Source organism: Emys orbicularis, chromosome 8 (genome assembly GCF_028017835.1).
Source record: "Emys orbicularis isolate rEmyOrb1 chromosome 8, rEmyOrb1.hap1, whole genome shotgun sequence".
Classification (NCBI taxonomy): domain Eukaryota; kingdom Metazoa; phylum Chordata; order Testudines; family Emydidae; genus Emys; species Emys orbicularis.
The window spans coordinates 92153098-92176444 of NC_088690.1; the positions used below are offsets into that span (position 1 = coordinate 92153098).

Consider the following 23347-nt stretch of genomic DNA (forward strand, 5'->3'; position numbering starts at 1 on the left):
AGATGGCTTCCAGGAGAACCCCAACCAAAGCCTACATGTGGATTTCCTCCACCACTCGCTGAAGCCTGGAATGCCAGGAATGTACTGCATGGCATTCAAGATATGATCTGAAAAGACAGAGAGAAACGAACCCACTGGAATCACAGAGCTGACAGTGGGCAGCCGCAGCCGCACCGGCCTGGGAGACGGGCCCAGCCCCACCCCCCGCCTCGCAGATGCCCAGCAGCCATCAAAAGATGCATTGTGCATTGAGAGTCTGAGTCCCAGTGCCAGTGGGGACAGAGCGCCATTGCAGGGCTGGGTAGCACCGGACTCATCCCAAGGCCGTGAGAAGGGACGACCTGCCGGCCTCGGGCCTGGGTGGGATGGTGGACACATGGGCTGCTGCTTTGGTGCCCCTTTGCAAAGGGATCTTTCATTATGGTGCACAGGTAAGCTGTCTGTAAGGATATCAGCCCCCTGCATTCTCCTAGCTACTGTACAATGCTGAGCTGTGAGTCTTTTAGCCTTATATCTCACAGCTCTGCCAGACTTGCCGGGAAAGGTCCTCGTGTTCAGGTCTGGCTCTGTCAGACTGCTCACCCATGCACAGGGATAGCTGCTGTTCTCTCTCTTTCCCTCCCTTTCCCTTACCACTGGCTTGCCGGTGCCTTCTGCCTTTGACATGCAGTGAGAGCATTCTGCGGAAACCAGCTGTGTCATCAGGGAGGGGAAGGAAGGAGTCATTCAGTTTGCTTGTGCGGAACTTTCTTCCAGGTTTCTCTGAGAAACCTTCAGCAATCCTCCGCCTCCACTTCTGCCTCCTGACTGACACTTCCTCGGGGCAATAGTAGGGCTTGCAGACAGCATCATCTCATGGTGTTTGCCTTTTTAGGTCTGAATGCACATGGCAGGCCCCTTTGTCTTGGTGCTGTCAGGCCTGGTGACCTGATCTGGCAGAGCTAACATGCTGGAGAATGTACTGTAGGGAGGAGTCCTGAGGTGGCATGAAGACTGGCTGGATGATCTAATAGGGGTGGTTTCCCCCCGGGCTGTAACTTCTCTGAATCGCTGGGTTCTCTCTCTCCTGGAAAGAGAGGAGGGCCAGATCCTGATGTCAGCTACTCTGGCGTAAATCTGGAGTGAGTCCACAGCAGCAGAATCCCTGTGAATTTGCACTGCGGTAGCTGAGTTACAAACCTGGCCCATTGTTCTCTTGCACCCGTTGCTGGAGGAGGCGTTCAGCCTGGGGTTGGGATTCACTCAGGAGACCTGCTGTTAGACATTACAAAATATCATCTCAGCGGAGGGGGGTGAATGAGTCACTCTCGGGAATTGCCACGAAACCCGACAACCAGTTTCAATTCATGTAACCAAAGCGCTCCTAGTTCCCTTTCCGAGGCAGCAGGAATAAAAATAAACACTGGTGAGGCAAGCCTGTCCCCCAGTCGTCCACGCTCCGCTGCTGAGCCCGTCTGAGACAAATGCCCCCAGCGATGTCCCGCCAGGGCTGTTTGGGAAACCCGCGGCAGCAGCAGTGTGAGTAGATGCAACACTCTGGAAGCACTGCCCTTCATTTTTGTTGATGTACCATTCCAGCTGGGTCCCATGGCCAAGAATACCCTACTCTGTGTCTGATCTGCTCTGTCTGCACCATGTGTTCTTCAGGTGAAGAGCCGGATTCCTGTTCTCCCACCCCAGCCGTACTTCTGCCCACTTGGTCCAGTCTGCAGAACTACACAGCTGAGCCTCAAGAAAAATGTTTCCCGGAGGAGACCATGGCATCAGGTACCTGAAAACTGGAAAAGGGGAACATCCCACTGGGTCACAGTGAGATGGACACTGCAATATTGGTGCCAATCAGCCTCCTGCAGGGCTACTGGCCACACTGGGTCGGAGATAAGGCTGTCCTTGTTATAACATCAATAAGAGCATTAAGTGTGGAGAAAGGAAAGAAAAAGTGACATGGGGGAGGGACTTGTGAAATGAACACTAGTCAAACCCTAATCTTTGAGGCAGTGTGGTCTAGCAGATAGGGCATTACATAGGAGTCAGGAGACTTAGAGTCTATTTCAGGCTCTGCCACTGACTTATTTCCTGGCATTGGGCAAGTCACTTCACCTGTGCCTCAGTTTCCCCATCTGGGGAATAGGGATATTGCTACTTACACTCCTTTGTAAAGTGCTTTGAGTTCCTCAGATGTAAAGTGAAATATAGACATTTAGACAGGGGCTTCTGCGTGTAAGCAAAGCTCACTAAATGAGCAGCCTGGGGCTGTCTTTTCTACTGCTAACTATAAATATGGTTTATAATTCCATGTGCAAATGGCAGTTTATTTTACAGACTGGCAAAGCTGACTAAATAAAAAGAACATTAGAGAACAGTTATGGTCAGAAAAGTGACTTACAAAAGCAGCTGCATTGTTACAGTCTCTCATCTCTTGGTGCACGGACATCTTACAAGTCATATCGGCTTACTGACAAAAACTGGGTTTTAATCCTGTTATCCCTACAGAGCCAATGCAGCTGTGGAAGAGCAAGCTGGATTTTAATGCACTTCAGGCATCATTAATGTAATTGCCGGCTAAAGTTCCAATTCCAGAATCTTTATGGCCATGGTTGATGATGTGTGAAGCAGAAAGAATGAGGCTTGATTTTCAGATGCTGGCCTGAGCCAGCAGTTAGGAAAATCTCATTTTGACTGGCAAGATGATGAGAAAGGAATTATGCAAATTACTGAGCCTCCTGCATTGAAGAAAAGTAATAACTACGGGATCCCCCAAGATGTGGCTTTTACCGGGTCATGTTACTGCCCAGATCAGGGTCTGACTTGAAAGCAAGAAGGGAAAAGCACCACAGCTCAGTACTACTCCTGTACTGGGGCAAAACCAGACAGTCATTAAGGGGTGTTCCATGGTGAGGGTCGTTAAGAACACAAAAATCCCACTAATCTTTCTCTCTCTCTCTTTCATTCGTGAGTCAGGGTGATACACCTCTACCCCGATATAACGCGACCCGATATAACACGAATTCTGATATAACGCGGTAAAGCAGTGCTCCAGGGGGGCGGGGCTGCGTACTCCGGTGGATCAAAGCAAGTTCGATATAACGCGGTTTCACCTATAACGCGGTACAAATTTTTGGCTCCTGAGGACAGCGTTATATCGAGGTAGAGGTGTATAAGAGACAGTGTGTAACCCACTACATTTGTTTTAAGAGCGTTTTGTAAGGTAGAATTTACTGTATCTCCTGTGTGAAAACTGGCAACCGCCCTTCTGTCTCCGTGATGTCTTGTTAGGTAACCCCAGGCAGCTGGGTCCAGGCGATCAGCCTGCACAGGTAGCAGAGAGCCCTCTGGAGACCGAGTCCGTGTCATTGGCTGTAGGGGAAGGATTTCCAACTGGTAAGATATTGTCTTGTCCATGGTCAGTGTTTCTAATGATAGTATGTAGCAAAGACTGACCCACTGACCAAATGGATCTTCCCAGCCCACCAGTTTTTACTCTTTAATATTAGCATCCAGAGAAACTACTTGGGGTGAGCACTGGTCTGACCTGTGTTATTTAAGCAATGTAGCTAATTGAGGGTCAGAGGCATGGGTGGGGCATGGGGGAGCAAACTCTGTGCCAGGCGGCTTTAATGCCAGGTGTCATAGCAGGACACAGCTAGGCTGGTCAGATGTCGCCATGTCCCGTACCTTAATACCTTCCTCCTTCTTTACAGTGCCTAATCACCCTTACAGGCTGTAGGTAATCCCCATTAGGGTTAAGGGAAGTTCATAAAAGTGAAAGACTGAGAGCAGCAGATGGAGCACAGCCAGTGCAGGCAGGCATTGTGCAAGCTTCTCCCACACAGCTCAGCCAGCAAGCCTCACTGTAGGGTCTGCCGCTCTGCAACTGCACCTTTTGCTATTCCACACAGCTAAGCCAATGCATCTCAGTCCTGAGCTGCAGTGCTCTGATGTTCCAGTCCTGGAGCCTGTCCTCTGCAGAGTCAGCCAGTCAGACTGTAACACACAGTCACGTGATGGTTTTGCATGTGGATGACAGTCCATGAGGATGAGCCTTCCAAACTCATCTGGCTTGTCCTCTAACCGAACCCCACTAGACTAATGTTCGGTCTAAGGGTGAGGTCAGTGCCCAACATGGCCAGGTGGGGTGCTGGTGCTTGGGTTATTGTCTTTTATTCTTCTTTATGTAACAGTTGCTCTTCTTTAATCAGCCGTGTTTCATTTTAAAGAGATTGCGCTCGTGTTCTCTGTTGAGAGTCGCGCTTCTCAGTGTGTCAACTCCCAGCTGCAGGAGGCAGCAAGGAAGAAGCTTTGGGCCCTGGAAAATGATGACAAGGATGTCTGTGATCTTTTCAAGGTGAGAGTCCCAGGTGTGTGCATTCAAGAGCAAGAGACGGTGGAAAGGGAACTGCTCACATGCACCTTGACTGGATGGGAACCACATGGTGATAGGAGAGTGGTGGGTGCTAGAGGCAGCCAAAGAGTTGTGAGGTTTTCAAAGGTGTCTGAGGGAATTGGGGGCCAAAACCCCAATGAACGTTAGCCTATGCAGATAGATGGATGTAACCACTTTAGAGATAGCGCAATTCCCTTTCATTTTGTGACAGCCAAGGTTCACGGAAGATGTCGGGATGTTGTAAGACTAAATTTAAAAAGATGCTATGTATTAATGTTCATTGGCCTGGTCTATCCTTCTGCCTCAGTTCTTCAAGTCTCATAGTAGTACCACTATGCTCTTTGCTGATATCTCTTTGGTGGTCTCAGCTGCTCAGAGGCTGGAGGTCTGGAAGAAGAAATGAGTACAACTGCTGGTGACAAGGGAAAGTCTCTTTACCTCAAGAGGCAGATCTACAGCTCTCAGAATCAGAGGGTCCCTTGGATCAAGTCACAGGAGGGAAGGATTTCTTACACCCCTTAAATCCAGCTGAGCAGTAGTTTGGGAGGTACCTCTGTCTTGATTAAACACTGCCTTCCCACCCCCATTGAACAATACAGATATCTACATTTCATAAGGAGAAGTGCACTGGTATGTGCAATAAGGTTAGGAAAGGATTTTGTGGGGAGAGAGTTAATTCCCTCCCACTCAGTCTGCTGCATCAAAGACCATCAGCGATGATAAGGAGGGAAAAACTGAAGAGATTCAGTCCTTCCTTTTGGAAGGACCCAACTGGCACAGCCTCCAATAGGCAGCAAAGCCCTGCCTGTAACCCTGGCCATGAACTCAGAGTCCCAGAGCTCCAGGTTGGAGCACATCAGAATCCTGGTTCTGAATCACAGTTCTAGGCCCTTCTGTTATTAGCAAACATGAAATGTACCATGGTCACCCCTTTTGTCCTTCCCTCATAGCATGGCTGCCAGGGCAGAAGTTCCAGCTGAACCCCAGGGCCTTCTCACATCCTTGTCCTATCTTCTCTCTGTAGGAGCTGTCAGCCAGGCTGGTCTGTATCCGGGCCCAGAAGGATCAGTTCCTCCTCACCTTCAAGACCATAGAAGAAATCTGGAAGTTTTCCACATATTTGGCTTTAGGTAGGTATTTAGGTATTTAGGCTTTGGCACTCATCACACCAAGCTAGGGAGAGGGGGTAGTCAGTAAGTGCGGAGGTTGAATCAGATCCTCAACTGCCCCATGCCACAGAAAGCCTGTGAATAGGCATTAAGCCATGCCAGGGATGCCATTGGCTAACAGGGTGGAAAGCTTAATGAACAAGGATGGTGTAGGAGAAATATGTAGCATGGTACCCAGCTAGGGTGACCAGATGTCCCGATAAAATCGGGACCGTCCCGATTTTTAGCTGTTTGTCCTGCGTCCTGACCGATCTCTGGTCAGGACGCAATTTTGCTCCGCCGGCATTTTATTTTGCTCTGCCGGCAGCACTTGTTTTTTGGTTTTTTTTTGCCTCCTCCTCCCCCCCCCCCCACCTCCCCCGGTGTCCCGATATTTTCTTCCTCTCATCTGGTCACCCTAAGTGCAAGAGACACTGAGTCCATATCTGCTAACCCCTTCATTGCATACAATGGAACTGGGAATCACTGATAAGGATGGACAATATCATCACCAAAGCGGCTGTTACCGCACTGATTGCAAACAGCTGCTCTGATGGATGGCAGAAACAGGACTTTGTCCTTTTACAGACTAGGAGTATATGGAAAAGGAGTGTGTTTAGACTGTGTTCTTGCTTCGGTTTATAAGGCTATGTGGCTTGCTGTTTGGAGCATCTTCTCTTCGACCATGGGTACTGGCTGAACTGTTCTTTGGTGGAGGATACTGAGATCAGAATTACTGTAGATGAAGATCACTTGGCCACCATGTACCTGGGTCTGCTACTCCAGGAAGGTGAGAAGCAACTGCCCATCTGGGGACATGCATCCCAGCAGGATTGTGGTTTAGAGGGTGCAGAGCCATTCTGGGTTCCAGATCGCGTGGGTATATAAGGAACACTGCTAATTGCTTCCCTACTTCTGTTTGCAGGTCACTTCTTTTCCAGAGCAGTGCTCAATGTGCTTCAACCCATGGAGGGGGGAGAGGAAAGCTTAAAGCTCCACGAGAACGAGCTAGTCCACGTGAAGGACATTGGGAAAGAATCGAAATGGGAAGGGATGTCCTTATCGACAGGTCAGCGAGGCCTGGTGGCTGTGGCAGCCATAGAGCCACTGTCCCACCCATTTTACCAGTAAGTACACTGGCCGTGATGTTCTACCCAAGGGGCCGTGCTGCCCACCCAATGTTTGTTCCTGATCATGGCACATTCAGGGTCCCTATTGCCAGGGCAGCACCAAATCCAGGGTACGCGAGTACTCTTATCGCTGAGAGTGATGGGCAGCCCTTTGTGCCTGAACAGTAGTGGTCTAGAATTTCAGCATATTTGTAAGATCAAGGGTTTAATTCTGGTCTCACTCTGCTTTTATACTGATGTTGGTCCTTTGACTTCAGTGGACTTACTCTTGATTTATGCTGGTGTAACTGGGAGGAAAAGCACAGCCCAAGGTTTACGTACAGTTGGCTGAAGTTGAAGGCTGCCCCAGTGGCTGGCTGTTGAGGAATTACTGTTAATATTATGGTCCCTCATGACAGATACCTGGCTAAGCCGTCGTGACATGGGCATCACTCTCAGCAACCATTGTACTTGCTCAATGAAACTCCCCTCCACAGCCTGTGAAATTCATCATGCTTTTAAGTGGGTGGCATTTTATGTGCTACACAAGGGTCACTCAGATGCCTGTACCTGCGCTTCTTACATACTACCCCCTAGCAATATGGCATGCCCAGGGTTAGTGGATTGGCAGCACTGGACATGTGCCATGTGAGCTCCTGCTACCTAAGGGTCCCAGAGCACTTTTGGTACCCATCTGACCTTCTCCTTGACAATGTGGCTGGTGGCCTGAGAACACTAACATTTATCAAGTGAACCATTCTCAGAGAGAACTGATGTGTTTACCCAGGGTTTCCTCTGTTTAGGTGGTTTCTGAAGAACAATCCAATGAACTGCGGCATCTCCAAGGAGATCAGCGGGTCAACCTCTCAGCCAATTGGTGTGTACACCTTTTTAATAACGCAATCTTTCCAACATGAGGCCACCATGGCCCTTACAACGCTGGGTTCAGCTATGGAAGGGCCTCTCCCACAGATGCACAAGGCACATCTCTCTTGCTCCAAGAGTGACCCTTGAGTTACAAGAAGCAACAGAGGAGAGAAAAACAGCATCTTCAGGTTCTCCAGTATTCTGCATGGGACCTTGAGACAGTATGTGCTTTGAAAGGCTGACCTTAACAGCCTAGGGCAGAAAGAGCTGCCAACAGCCTGCAGCATCCTCTTATATTCTTTCCCCCCTTTTCCACCTTTCTTTTATTCTCTTTTCTCTCTAGTGCCTCTGTTTCCTTTGGTCCTGTAGGGCCTGAATTTTAAACAATTAGAAACACAGAAGTGCACACGCCAGAGCACACCAAACTTATGCCTGCAATCCCTGCAACACCATACAGCAACTGAGTGAGTGCGTTTGCACACAGTCAGTTCTGGGCATTTGCCTCCTCTTGGGTATGGTAACTGCATATACAAATTAGACACATAACTGGGTGCAAGTACATGCCTACCTGCAAGTCAGACCATGAAACATTCACACACATCTCTGGCAAACTCTGTTCTATGCAGAGTCAGTTCTGCTGTGAGCAGTATGATGCAGAGCACCATGCATTTAATTTCCCCCACCAATCTTCATTATTGGGGTTATTTGCAAGGATTTTGGTCTTTGTCCATCAGGCGTCTGATCTGCTTTTATTGCTTAATCCTCCCTCTCCCTGATATCACAGGCACCTTCGCAGAAACCACAAAGAGGAGCAAATCAATCAGGGACAACGGGATCCTGTTTTCATCCACTGCATAAGCATGATCTCTTATTGGCCACCCCACTTCCAACAAGGGAAGGTCCAAATATGCTTAGCAATTGGGCCAACCCACTGAAATCAGATTGTTTCCCTTTGTTTCTCAGGCAAGGGGCAGTGCACGGCCACAGAGGATCACAGAGGGAGAGGATGGGATGAACTGAGTTTCTCCAAGGGAGACAGCATAGAGGTTGTTGGTTTTCTTATACCAGGACTGCAGTGGTTTGTGGGGAAATCCACAAGCAGTGGGACCATTGGCTTTGTCCAGAGCAAACACATAGCGGCAGAGACTTGTGAACCTCTGTAAGTATGTTGCTACATTCCAGACAAACTCCTGGGGAAGGAGGGAGGGAAGGGCTGACTTAGAGCCATTCCAGGTATGTGCAGAAATCCCAGTTTTCTTACAGGGGCCACGTCTAGATTCCATCCCAGGTGTGCTCAGAAACCAGGTTCTCCCTCCAAACAATAAACAGACTGAAGGAGTCTCTACTTAGAACAGACTTAGCTCAGACCTCCTCACAGTCCTGGGTGTCACGGGACTGTCCTGCTTTGAGCCCCCTCAAGCCCCTGGTCCCAGTTGAAGGGAACATTTCCCACATTCAGGACCACCCTGGGTGGGTGTGGGGAAGGGACCCAGTAACCCTGTTTGAGAGGACTCCAAACTGAGTGGTGTTGCAGCCTGGTGCACGGGGTCACAGCGCCGCCCAGCTGCCCTTCCACCTCCGGAGGGGCAGACAGGCCAAACCTGAGTGGTGCTGCATTCCACATTAGCCACTTGAAATGTGGCAAGGTATGTCAGCTGTCATTCTTCCCTTGTCTCAGGTAGTTCTCAGACTGGCTGTTGGTGCCTGCTAAGAACAGGTACTATTCTAGGCTCCGGTTTGTTTTATAGTTACACTTGTGTGCTGCTCCTCCTCCCCATTTTAGTGTCACACAACAATTGGCTCCTTTCCACGCTTTATCAGTTGTAAATGTTTATTGGCCAGGTAGCGTTGTCAAAGAGGCTGCAGGTTCCTCTTATGGCGATACACAATGAGCCCCGAAGGAGGCAGAAGAGAGCGCTCAAGAGAGTTCTTTTCTCCAGGAGAATGCAGCCACTTTGTCACAGCTCCATGCTGAGTGACAGTAAACACCCGCTCCAACACCATCAAAAGGAAAAGGCAAGAGCCACCAGATGAGGCAGGCAGCAACCCCCTTACCCCGTACAGCCCTTGGCAGTGGGCTCTGTCGGACGTAGGCTCCAACTAGAGATACCGCTACAGGGGCTGCAGGTTCATAGAATTAGCATTTGGGTCTGTTTTTCACAGGCTTTCCGATGCCTCAGACAGCCATTTCTGGGGGTGGGATAACTCAAGATCTTGTCTCCTTGTGGCTTTCTTTGCCTAGTTGGTGGAAGTCCTGTGAGGAAGCCAGACCGCATGTTTTTTTCTACTCCAGAAGTGGCTCCCGGAGGCAAATAATAAAAGCCCTATTAAAAACACACATAAAAGTGCTAAATGGAGTGCCTCATACCATGGGTGTAGATTGGGGAGAGGGCAGGGGGAGGTGTTGCCCCCCCCCAAACTGCAAGCCTCGGGCAGAGAATTTGTCCTCCACATGTGGCCCCATTGGCCTGACTGGGTATGACGCCTGTGCCTCATACCCCTAGTTGCCCCGTACATGAGAGAGGGAGATTGCACAAACATAGCCTTGGGCTTCTGCAGCTTTGTTCAGTCGTGCAGCCAAGGGGATGCCATTGTTGTCCTGTCTGAGATCCCAGGTACCTTTGCGGGTGGCTAGCCCCTCCTGCCACACCTCCACTACCGTTTCTAGCACGCTAGCTCAGTCAAAGCAAGTGCACGGACCTCTACCTGAGCTGGAAATTACACCTCCAGTGTAGGTGTACGCTCCAGGCCTGCTGATCGCTTATATTCTGCAGAGGTACTCGTCTGACTTAGGGCAGATTTTCCTTCCTCTGTAAAGGGCCACGCTCCTGTTAAAAATCAGATCCTTCCCTTTGCTTCTGTTCTCGCTCCTGGCTGGTGAAAGCATTCTTACAGTGGAGCTTCCTTTCCTCTATAAGGCTTTTTGCCCCTCACCCTGGGTATGTGTTGGGGGTTGGGAGGAGTCTGCCTATGCACCCCAGCACAGCACTCCTGGATGTGGGCAGGGCAGAGGGAGCCCATCTCCTTCCGTGAGCCCAGTCCTGCTGCGTAGCCAGACTGGCATTCCCTACCTCCACTCCAGCTGCTTGGCCTTCACCTGGGACGTGGTGCAATAAGGTGGGGTTATTCAGAGCCTGGCCTCCTCTCCTGGATGCTGCTCAGGACCAGGGCTCCCTGCCACCAGTTCATGGTGGAGCACTGCTGGAGGTGGGCTTGGCAGCCCTGCCTCAGCTCCAGGACAAGCTCCACCGGCAGGATTTGCCTAGGGATGGGAGGCAAGCAAGGCCGAGAGCCCCGTTGTGTTCCCATGGCAGCGCTCTGATGGGGGAGGGGAGCTGGGCTCCTGTATCCAGCCATGACAGAGCTCTGATGGTGGTGGAGGGGTTGGGAGCCCTGTCTCTGCCCCGTGGTAGAGCTGTGGCGGGGGGTGGGGGGATTAGAAGTGGGTGGCATGGGAGACCTGCACTGGCTAATTCCCACTGCTTTGTGCCCCAAACACAGGGGAAAGTGTTCAGTGTTTCTAAGTGAAGAAGAGAAATCCTCCCTTCTCCTCCTCCCGGGCAATGGCAGCGAGCAGCACTACGCCGGCCTCCTCGAGGACTTGGCCCGCACAGACATCACCTCTGTGTACAGGCTTGGTGAGTGCCCCCAGATGGCTCCTTGGTGCTGCAGCCCTGTCTCTCCTTACATGGGGGCCAATCTGGGAGTCTCTAGCAAGCTCCCTGTCTTATACCCACATTCAGACTTTCAAGGGGGAAATGAGGTGCTAAGTGCGTGCAGGAGGGGCCGTGTCTTGGTCAAATCCTAGGAGTTATAGGGAGGTCTCCATCCAGACCTACCTGCTTCAGGACCTATGAGAGCTGGGCCTTGCTAACACAACCTGTAACTTGGGAGAGTGCTTCCCTCATCTGATTCCAGGACTGGTTCAGGCAGGGTCATCCTAGCCCTAAACTGTAACTCACCAGTAGAGGTTGCTGCACTTAACTGGTCCCGGCCTTGGGTAACCTGCGTGTAGGTGCTAATGCTGCACCGTAGCCCATAGTAAATGACCTTCTCGTGGTTTGAGGCAGCTCCTTCGGGAGATGGGCCCAGCCTGCCGGGATTGGACGAATTAGTGAAGCCCTTTCAAAAGGACTAAATGTTGAGAGGCAAAAAGAATTCAAAGGATTTTCTTGTCAAGTGGGAAACACAATGTGTGTGAGCAGAGACGCCCCCACTTCTGCTCTCTAGCCCAGCATTTCTGGGCTTGCGGTGGGATTCTGAGATGGTTAAATGGCTAAAGTGAACAGAAGTGACATCTTGCTAGAGCAGGGGGCTGGGAGCCAGGATTCCCAGGTTCTATTCCCAATGCTTGTTGGGTGATCTTTTGGCAAGATACCTAACCTTGCAGCCTCAGTTCCTCCATCTAAAAAATGGGGATGAGAATATTTAGCTACCTCTACCATGGTTTGGGAGGTTTAATCCATTAATGTCTGTAAAGCACTTCAGATGGGCGGCAAGAGAGCTGCAGCATTATAAACTCTCTTGGCTTCTAGCTTTGTTCTTTAAAGGACACTTTTCTGCACACACAAGGCAATTACCCTTAAATGCATCACCTGCCATGTCCAGAGTATGCAAAAAGGAGTGTGAAAGGCAGAGCATGTGTGTCCCCTAATAGCAAGCCTCTAGGGGTGAGGGTGTTGCACACATAATGAGAGTGAAGACAGGCTTGATCCCCAGAAAGTACATTAGCCCCCGCCCCCTCCACTAGCAATTTGCTCCCTGGAGTGCCTCAGTATCAGGGAGAAATGGCATTGATAAGATCTTGAGCCACAAAAGATGAGACCCTCTCGTTTCCTGTGTGGGTGTGATGTTGCCAATACCCAATCAAAAAAATCCTGCTACGGTCCAGCATTTGGGAACTGTTCTCCATGTTCTTGCTTTGATCCCAGCCCTTCAGGATGTGGGGCAGGGAATTGAAATTCTAGCTGAATATGGAGTATGAATATAGAAATAAATCCACTCCATTGAGTCAGAACACCATAGTTTAGCCGAGATTCAGCATCCTGGAGAGAGGGCAGCGGAACCCTGCCAGGACAGGTTTTGCAGTTACAGCACTTGCCTCTGGCTGCTAGTACTGACCATGTTTTATTTCTGTTGGCCATGTAGCTGGTTTTGAACCCACAGCCATGTTCCCAGGAGGGCCATCTGGTGAGTACATGTGAATGGGGAGATGTACTCTGTTCCGTGGGATTTGGAGGAGGAATCTCCATGTGGGGAAACATTTCTCTGTGGTCTATATGTCCCTTTCAGAGGCTGCTCTCCAGGGGTGTAAGGATGTCCAGCTGTTCAAGACCTTTGGGGAAGCTGCTGCAAACGGCCTGTCCACACCTAGTGACTCAGAGCAGTCTAGCCCGGAGGGCGAAGCACCCCCCACTGCCCTGGAAAAATTTCTTCTGCGGGAGCCAGATGACCTCGATGACCCCAAGTTCTTTATTGACCTGAACGCTGGGCACATGGAGGACTCTGAAGTCTTTGACCCCATACTGACCTTCCTTAACCAAGGGTGCTATGTGGCCCCTTTCCAAAGCTTCTATGACCTCTCCTTTTCCTTCCTCCGCTCCACTTTTTATGGCTTCTCCGATGAGGACAAACTGGTCTTGTACCTTGAGACCTCCAGAAACTGTGCCAAGAGGACTCACCTAGGCTGGGCTCATACCAGGCTCTGTTTCCTTCTGGGCAGAATGTGCATCAAGAGGGTAAAGTTCTCCCAGGCCCGGGTTTATTTTGAAGAAGCCATGAGTGTCATGGACAAGGGGTTTGATGACCTGCCCCTACTGGCTGCACTGCATGTGAACCTTGCTGCCATCTACCTGAAGCAGAAGATGAGGCACAAGTTCTCCTCCATGCTGGGGAAAGCGGTGGCCCTGCTGGCCTGCTTGCCTGGACACTGTTTCAGCTCCGAGAACGAGTTGGAGGTTGTGAAGTATGTCCTGAGGGAAGCCATCATCGTGGGCAATGCCCCCTTGGAGGCCCGGGCCTGCTTTCTTGTTGTCAAGCTTTTCCTGCAGTTGGGCAAATATGACGAGGTCCTGCCCTTTGTGGAGCGCCTTCAGTTCCTCTCTACCTGCTTCTCCAGCCAGGACTCCAGTGCAACGTGCTTGGACACAACCCCTATCCTGAGCTACCTCTATGACAAGAAGTACTTGCCGTACATCACGTTGGCTTCCACCAGGCTGTTTGTTCCCAGTGGCATAAAGGGGGCACCGACACCCATATGGAGAACTGGCTTAGTCCTCCAAAATATCTCCAAGCTCTTGGGAAGCCAGCTGGGCAGGAGCAGCATCCCAGCAATTGCTTGCCTATATCTCAGGCATGCATTGAACTTCTCCCATGAGAGTGGAGCTGTGTCCACGCAGAAGACCTTGTGTTCTGTCTTGTCCAAAATGTACCTCCAGCATGGCATGTTAGATGGAGCACTTTATTACTCGGCCAGAGCTGTAGCCCTTGGCAGGCTGATGAGTGAGGAAGAGGCCTTTGAATCTTCCCTCTGCTTGGGGTGGATGTATGTTCTGGCCAGCCAGCCGGCTAAGTCTAGGGAGATCATGTTGCGGCTCCTGCATTCTCTGCGCGAGACAGACAGTGTTACTCAGGATGGGGCAGTTCACAACCTCCTGGCCATCGCCCTCAAAGAAGAAGGACAGGTGAAGAGGGCAGCAGAGAATTACCTATGGGCCTTAAACAAAGCCAAGGAGACTGGCAACAGGCGGAACCAGGCTATTGCCCTGGCCAACCTTGGACACCTGACTCTCTCGTGCAGGGCGACCCAGCTGGCAGAGAGCTACTTCCTCCAGTCTGTTCGACTGTACATTGAACTCCAGGGTGGGGAAGATGCAGAGATAGAGCTGGTGCAGGTCCTGCTGTGGCTGGCACAGGCCATGGTGAGCAGGCACATGATAGAAGACAGCAAACTCTGTTATGAGCTGGCACTGGTGTTTGCCCTGAAGTCACACAATGTGAAGAGTGAGTGTATTAATTAGGGGTTTGTTGGGGGAGGAGGAGGGTATACAGAGAAGGTACATGCCTTTCTGCTGCATCTTCTTAGATCTCTAATGTACCCCATTTAATCGTACCCCCTCCCCATACCATACAGGTCAGCTTCATATCACTGAGTCCCTCTGCCATTTCTACAGCAAAGTATCCCCAAATCTTGGGGCCTGCATTACCTACCATGAGCACTGGGTATCTCTGGCACAGCAGCTTCGGGACAGAGAGATAGAAGGGAAAGTCCTGCAGACCCTCAGCCGGCTCTACCAGACTCTAGACATACCCAAGTAAGTCAGTCCCATGGCCATACCCATTGCAGAGGTTGCTGGTTGGGAGTCTCTGCTTAAGACCATCAGCTTCCTCTCAGATGTACAGGGCAGGGTCTCCAGTGGGCCATGAAGAAGGAGCAATTATATGTGTGTCATAGCATTTACTGTGCCTCACACTCTATCAGCAAAAGTAATGGAAAAGGCAACATTTGCCAGCTTTTACTACACCATCTCTGCCGATATCTCATATTGTAAGTAAAGGGGGAAATGGTTTAATTACAGATACAACCATATGGTAACTTGGCAAATGTTGAAATTTTAATGGTGACCATTATGCAATAGGATTTAAAACAGGTAGTGGTTCCTGATATTTGAAGCACATGGAAATGCACACAGTGCCTTATCTCTTGCATACTGCCTGAGGTTGTAAGAGCTGGCAGCCTTGCTCTGACCTGGCACACAGGATACAGAGTGAAAATTTTAATAAGCATCTCCTCAAGAAGCTGTGATAGGAGCATTTTATGCAATAAAGAGAGCTTAGTACAAACAGGTGAGTTATAACCAACTGAACTGGCTCTGGGTCAGATCCACCCCTTCTGTAACTCTGCTGACTCCAGTGGACTCATGCTAGAGAGGAATTTGGCTCAATGTCAACCGAAAGGGGTTCCCTAACCAGGGCTCGAGTTGTGCTGGACACTCCAGAACACTGTTCTGGCACTGTTTTTTTCTTTTTCTTTTGGTGCTCCAGTACTTCCATTACTGAGTGATAGTACCAGAAGTACTGGGAGTATGTTCCAGCACTTCTTTTTTTAGGACTTAGTCGCTGTCCCTAACCACAGAAGGAATTCAGCCTCTGACACTCTAAATAGCGTTCAGCAAAAATCTGATGGGTCTTGCATGGTGCCACAGAGATCAATAGGCTCAGAGCTCTATCAGATCAACTGAGGGTCCAAATTCTAGGGGGAAACTCCTCCTAGGGGAAATACCTGGCTTCCAGTGCCCCTCAATGCACAGACAGATTAATAGATTCCTAGGCCAGATCCTATTCCTATTGTGATCAGCTAGTCTGACCTCCTGTATAACACAGGCCAGAGAACTTCCCCCAAATCGTTCCTGATGAACAACAGCATATTTCTTAGGAGAAACATCCAATGTTGATTTAAAAAATTGCCATTGATGGAGAACCCACCACAACCCTTGGTAAGTTGTTCCAATGGTTAATGACCCTAGCGGTTAAAAATTTACACCTTATTTCCAGTAAGAATCTGTCAAAATTGCGCTGAAACTTGGTCTGCTAGATCAAAGAGCCCATTATCAAATACTTGTTCCTTGGGTGACTCTGCAGGGGTTCTATTTCTTGAGGCATAGATTTGAAGGCTGTCAAGGACCATTAGATCAGGGCCCGTCTGACCTCCTGTGTATCACAGGCCAGAGAATTTCACCGTTACCCCTAGATTGAGCCCAATAACTTGGTGTTGATTAAAACAGAGTTTCCAGAAAGACACCCAGTCTTCGTTTGAAGACATCAAGCGATGGAGAATCCACCACTTCCCTTGGTAGTTTGTTCCAATGGTGAATTACCCTCCCTGTTCAAAATTAGCACCTTATTTCTAATTTGAATTTGTCTGATTTCAGCTTCCAGACATTGGTTCTTGTTGTTTAATCCACTAGATTAAAGAGCCCTTTAATACCCACTGTTTTCTCCCCAGGAAGGTATTATACTCTGTAATCAAGTCACCTCTTTATCTCTTGAACAGATGAGGCCAGAGGGGACAGAGAGGTGTGTAGAGTTTGACAGACAACTGTAGTATTTTGCTTTTTAAAGGCAAACGTGTATCACTGAGTTAGCACCAATCTCTGTGGAACATTTAATTGGCCAGGCACGTGGTCATGCAGTAATTTGGATATTAACTTGCCCATGCGAGGTCACAGTGAGCTGAGGGGGAAGGAATGGAGGAAGCAGACACCTGTCCTGTGAACCGTTCCCTCCCTGAACTAAAAGGACATCTGGAGTCTCGGAGCCCCAAGGACAACAAACAAAGAGGCAGAGCTGCCATACTGTGCTGGTACGCCTGCATGCCACTGCCCCCTGCTGGATGAAAAATGACACGCTCAAATGCTTGTCAGTTTGCCCCCTAGTGGCCTGGAAAGAGGAGCTAGGCCCTGGTATGGTGCTAGTGGAAGTTCCCCTTTAGCTGGAGTGAATGGGAGAGAGATGTGTTTGGGGAACCAAATGTTGCTGACTGCAGGGCTGATGTGTGTAAGTGCTCATGGTTCGTGTAGTTGGACTATGCCACTGCGTGCAGCAGTGATTTGCTCTGCACAGGAGTAACCTTTGGGATTAGTGCAAGGGGGCCGAAAGGAAGGTGGTCCACGTGGGGCTGTGACAAAGGGGGAAGGAATGCAGGATGTTTTGCCGAGCTGCGGTTTTACGGTTTCTCTGTAATGACTGATCACTTGTTAACCCTACAGGTCCCTGAGACGGTCTCTGGACTGCACCAAACAGAGCTTAAGGATCTTCATTGACCTGGGGGAGACAGCCAAAGCGGCTCAGGCCTGGCTGCAGGCTGGGAGGCTCTATTATCTCCTGCAAGAGGATGAGCTGGTGGAAATGTACTTCCAGGTAGGGTGTGGGTGGCTGGAAGAGTTTGCCATGGCAGCTCTTTGCTATTAATCTATAGGCCTGGCTACCGATCATCCAGCCACCCATTTGCTAGGAGTGTCTTCGGCAAGAAGATCACAACCATGCAGAGGGTCCCCTCACTGTAGGGTGACCAGATGTCCCTATTTTATAGGGACAGTCCCGATATTGGGGGCATTTTCTTCTATAGCAGGGGTAGGCAACCTATGGCACGCGTGCCGAAGGCGGCACGTGAGCTGATTTTCAGTGGCACTCACACTGCCCCTGTCCTGGCCACCGGTCCGGGGGGCTCTGCATTTTCATTTAATTTTAAATGAAGCTTCTTAAACATTTTAAAAACCTTATTTACTTTACATACAACAATAGTTTAGTTCTATATTATAGACTTATAGAAAGAGACCTTCTAAAAACGTTAAAATGTATTCCTGGCACGCGAAACCTTAAATTAGAGTGAATAAATGAAGACTCGGCACACCACTTCTGAAAGGTTGCCGACCCCTGTTCTATAGGAACCTATTACCACCCACCCCCTGTCCCGATTTTTCACACTTGCTGTCTGGTCACCCTACCTCACTGTTAACTGGCAAACCACCAACTGAAGGAGAAGTGAGCACACTGGTGTGTATGGAATAGCAGTTGTTGCATGCACAGCCTCTCCCTCCAACCACTGGGGTTTGGTGACCTCCTGAGTGAAAGGCATTGGATTCAGCATATGAGAATAGAAATTGGGATTTTCAGAGGGATTGTCGGGTTAGGTGCCCAAATCCCATTGAAAGCCGTATAGACTAAAGAGCAATATCCGAAGGGAAGTGGTGGAAGCCCCATTGTTTAGGATTAAGAATAGGCAGGACAAAGCGTTAGATCACGTAGAATAGGGAATAACCCTATCTTGCCAACGGGGTGGACTGGACAGCATGATCTAGTAGTTTCTGTCCATCTCTAATTTCTAGGATTCTAGCATTTGAATAGTAAAGGGGAAAAACAGCCCATAATCTCTGGTGGAAACATTGACTGTGGGAAGCAATCTCCTTTAAAGAGGGTGCTCCTCCCATCAGCCCCAGACTAAGCAGAGCAGAGGGTTGCTAATGGTGTGATCTGCTGCTAGGATGTGCAGTAAAGCAACAGCCTGGATGCACAGCATCAAAAACCCTTTAAACTGGTGGGACTGGCTGGCACAGGGCTTAGTGCTAGTAACAGAGGAGAGAGACATTCACCTTTATGTCACCAGCATGAATCTAGACAGTAGTGACTGGAAGTTGTCAGTATCAGATGGCTACTCATTGACCTGTGTGTAATGAATGGGTGGCCTCAGCCTACTTCCTGATGGTCAAGTGTTCACAGCAGGCAGATCAATGGCACCATCATCAATGGTAATAATTCATACCCTGGCTGGTGGTTTCAGCAGGGAGGCCACGGGTTTAATGAGCAGTGGAGAGTGACCTCTCATTAAGGAAGGGGAAGTATAGGCTGAATATCAGGCAGCAATTCCCAACTGTGCAGCTCTCCCAGTCTGAGGGAAGCTTATTTATAATATTAAACATACAATAAGGAACAATCCTGCACTGGCTGGGAGATGGCCTAAATAGGACCTTGTAGCCAAATTCATCATTGAAGCAAGTGGGTGCTGCCCCACTGATGTCAATGTAGCCCAGACACCTCCACACGCTCTCTCCAGCCATACATTTGGCTCAGCTGGTCTTTCCCCTCTAGATTTTGATTCCCTCAGCACCCTTCAAGGTAGTTCCACCAAGTCATGGCTGAAGCCCAGCGGCAGGGCAGCATCTGGGGAAAGCTTGCCCAGTCACTGGCTGCACTGTTCCTCTTCCGAGGAATAATACTCAGATGTCTTTGGTTTCCAGGGATGTCAGTCTGGCACATCACCGCTGCATGGCAATTTATGTTCCGGTTCTAATGTCAAAACTGCACGCATGTCACTTACATATGCTAGCTGTGCATGCATAGCAGTAACTGTGCATCCAAATGCAAATGACCGGTCGGTCTCCTAATTGCATGCATAGCTGCTGCAACTGAAAATGCAAATTATGCATATACTCAGCTCTGAAGACTTCTTATTGTTATAGTGAAAAAATCACGCCGAGTGTGAATGTGGTGCTCTCACAGGCTCTCTCTTTCAGGCTCTCACCCTGAGTCCTTCTCCTTCCAGGCAGCCATACAGACTGCACTGAAACCAGGGGAGTTGTTCTTGGCCATGGACCTGTATGAAGAGGCTGGGGATATCTTTTTCAATGGCAACCGAAACAGGCACCAAGCAGTGGACTATTACAGGGTACCTGCCCCACAAAGCATTGGCATCAGTGTGACCCTGCTGTGCAAACGGCCACAGCGAGATCTCCAACGGAGCGGCATGTTTGGTGAAGTCATTCAGAAAGGGCAACAGAGAAGCTGAAAGGGGAAGATGTTGGTGGGGAGGTGGGATGTGTCCGAGCATGAGAGAGCAAAGACGGCCATTGCAGCTTGCTGGGCATGGCCAGAGGCACAATGCATCAGGTAACCTGGCTCTGAAGCCCAGACACCTCTGCCTCAGTAAGAGCTCAGCTGCGAGACGGGACAGGGTTTCCTAGGAAGCCTGAGCTGCTGCTTCCCTGGAAGCTCACAGGATATACCGAGAAACCGTGGTTGTCTTTACACAGAACTACAATGTACCCAGGAGAACTGAGTTCTGAGGCTTGCCGGGCACCGGCTGGTGGAAAGTGTGTGGGCTGTAGGGATGCTTCATGGCAGGGCAAACAGCCAAGGACAGAACGTGCCAAGTATGTTGGGCTGAGGGCAGAAGCCATTTATGGTTATTACACAGCTCCTGCTACTATAGCGTCTGCAAGGGCTTTCCCCTGAGAGGTAGGCAAGTGTTATTAACTCCTGTGCGTAAGGGCTGAGGCAGAGAGACTTAGCAACTTGCCCAGGTCACACCGGGTCTCTGTGGCAGAGCAGGGAAATGAACCTGGCTTTCTATAGTCCCAGGCTCATGCCCTGACCCCTGCACCATCCTTCCTCTCTAGCTGGCACCTTGGGGCTACTCTGTGCAGTGCAGGGTTTGAACTGGAACTGTCCAAGATGTCTGTGGGCTATTGTCCCCTCTCTCCCCAGGGAGGTGCTGTGCCTTTGGCCAGGAAACTGAAGGCCACCAGGACAGAGCTGCGGCTGTTGAATAAGCTGGCAGAGCTGCACATTGGGCTGCAGGGCTACGAGAAGGCCCTAGAATTTGCCACGCTGGCAGCCAGGCTCAGCAGCAGCATAGGTGAGTGGTTCGGTCCCCAGGCATCAGACGGAGTTGCCTGTCCCCATGTCTTTTCCAGAGTGAGTGGGTGGGGGGGAAGAGAGAAAAGTCTGTCTGAATGTATTGGCCAGGAAGGTAAGCTCCTAGTTTAATGAAGGCTCTGGATCAGGGCCGGCTCCAGGGTTTTTGCCGCCCCAAGCGGCAAAAAAAAGAAAAAAAGCCACGATCGCGATCTGCGGCGGCAATTCGGCGGAAGGTCCTTCGCTCCAAGTGGGAGTGAGGGACCGTTCGCCGAATTGCCGCCGAATAGCTGGACATGCCGCCCCTCTCCAGAGTGGCCGCCCCAAGCACCTGCTTGGCAAGCTGGTGCCTGGAGCCGGCCCTGCTCTGGATGGTCTTTTACTGTCTCGGGTAAAGTCTTCTTTAAGCACATGGCTGGGGCCCCGGCTGATAGTCTCATGGAATGCCTGGCTCTCCCACACTATCGTGGGGGAGACCGTTGTTTTCCCAGAGCCTGGGATATTCAGGGTGGTTGTAATGTGATGATACCTCACTGCCCTGGTTCTTCTTTCCCCAATGGGACTCCTCACCACCCTGCATGGAAGTAGCTTACCTGGGCAAGAATTGCTTCTGCCAATGCCAATATACAGCTCTTAGCTGCAGCCTGTGTTGAAAGAGCCCGTGCATACCCAGAGAATTATATATTGAATTATATACACAGAGGCAGTAATCCCCTGTTAACCGTGCCAATGGTGACAATGATCCTGTTGATGGCCATGTCTCCACTGGACCATCTTCATATCCATTCTCACCCATCCCCTCATTCACATATGTCCACGCTTCCCCTGACTGTGAAGCACACCCATTCCAGAATTCCTCAGGGTGTGTGGGCTCCATGCTCAGTTGTCCAGGAATGGGAATGATTTATAGCTGGCTGCAGTATCATTATATCTTTTTCCAGGAGATCAGTTGCAAGAGCTGGTTGCATTTCACCGCCTGGCTACGGTGTACTATTTCCTGCAGATGTATGAGATGGCAGAGGACTGCTATCTGAAGACACTTGCCCTGTGCTCTCCAGTGCTGCAATGTGCGGAAGAGGCCATGTACTATTCCAAGGTTTACTGCCGCCTTGGCAACCTGACCCTGCACAAACTGAAGGTGAGAAGCGTCTTTCCATGGTGTGCAGTGCTGAATATAATGGTCTTGCTGGAGTATCTGCTAGAGTATCCCTATGCCTATCCTGGAATTCAGCTGCTAGAATGGGGGGGTCCCACGTCAGTGTAGTCAGAGATCCAGGGACTGGGCCCTGGTCCAGTTCCAGCACTGGGCACTTCAGTTCAAACCAGTCCCTCATGTTTTCCCTTGTCCCTTGTGGTTAGGATGAACACGATGCCGCTGCCTATTTCCTGTTGGCCCTGGCTGCTGCCACTGAGCTGGGAGACCAGAAGCTCCAAGGCACCATTCATGCCAAGCTGGCTCTCATATACAATGCTCCCCTGTGGCACAAGGGCCCGGACTGGTGTGCTACATATCGGGCCAGGTGGCTGAGCGAAGGAGGACATGTTGTCTGAGAAGCCACCTCATGGGACCCACATGCTCCAACACAGGAAACAGCCAAACCAAGTTATCTTCTTACCTCATTGCTGAAGGGCGGCCATGTGCCTTCAGAGTAACAGCAAACAGCACACATATAGTCCTGCGCCCCGGCCTGTTCCCGAACCAGGTTATCCTCGCACGTCAAACATTCAGACGGAAAGACCAGCTGTTTGGGACGAGACACCTTCCGCTGAGCTTACTCGCAGGCTTTGCTCTTGGGTCACCTGGAAACCGGACGAAATCATCATCCCAGCCTGGTCAGTTAGCATTAACAGCAAAGCACATAAGTAGGAGACACCACCACCACCGTACCGTTGATACCCGCTTCCAAACCAGACTCACTGCCTGGGTAGAGCACATGCAGTATACGTGGGTATAAGTGGCAACTCAGTTATCAGCCTGAGCTAGGATGGAACCAAAGTCCAGTGTTTGGGAATGCACATGATGGAGGTTATGGAAGTGGCCACTAGATGGCACTCCAAGAACGCAGCTGATCTGAAGGGTCGAGTGCTGAAACTGATCCCAATGGTCGGAAAATGTTGTGTATGGTCATCAGTCTGATGCTCATTCATCTCAGAGAATACGCCCTTCCCACCTGCAGCCCTACAGACTTGGGCTGAGCAAATGGCCTTTGGGGCCATCGGTGGGAACTTTGGCTGTAATTCCAGGGGTATTTTAACGTGTCCGATAGCAATTGTATTATTTATTTCTGTATTTTCTGTTCGGTCTCCTGTGAGGGGACAGATGAGCTACATAGATGTCACAAGCACACAGGGTCCATTATAAGGCATCCCTCCTACAAAGCGCCACCAACTCCTTCTAGTGAGAGGAAGGCAAGATGTATGTTCCGACAGCTAGTCCAGCCCCTATCTGGGGACAGTAAATAGGTGGCATTTTCCCATGCAGAAGGGAGGAACTGTCCTCCCGAAAGCCACAGGCAAAGGGTAGGACAGGATTCTGGCTTTGCAGCATGAATGGGAAGAGGGAGGAGCCCATCCGTCGGCCTTCTCCCTGCACAGGTGAGGAGACTGCTAAGCTGCAGCCCTTGCTGTCACTTTGTGCAAAGCTGCAA

General features: G+C 50.2%; 1 protein-coding gene across 1 annotated transcript; it reads left to right on the forward strand.

Moving 5' to 3' along the window:
* Positions 1 to 376: 376 nt before the first annotated feature.
* On the forward strand, positions 377 to 22250 carry SH3TC2 (SH3 domain and tetratricopeptide repeats 2). Its single transcript, XM_065409715.1, has 18 exons — positions 377 to 431; positions 1648 to 1767; positions 3277 to 3381; positions 4200 to 4345; positions 5409 to 5514; positions 6179 to 6322; positions 6458 to 6659; positions 7445 to 7518; positions 8472 to 8667; positions 11010 to 11146; positions 12657 to 12698; positions 12801 to 14510; positions 14641 to 14821; positions 17276 to 17426; positions 19609 to 19731; positions 20550 to 20700; positions 21641 to 21837; positions 22059 to 22250. The coding sequence occupies exons 1-18, from the start codon at positions 377 to 379 to the stop codon at positions 22248 to 22250; spliced, it is 4032 nt and encodes a 1343-aa protein (XP_065265787.1).
* Positions 22251 to 23347: the final 1097 nt, after the last annotated feature.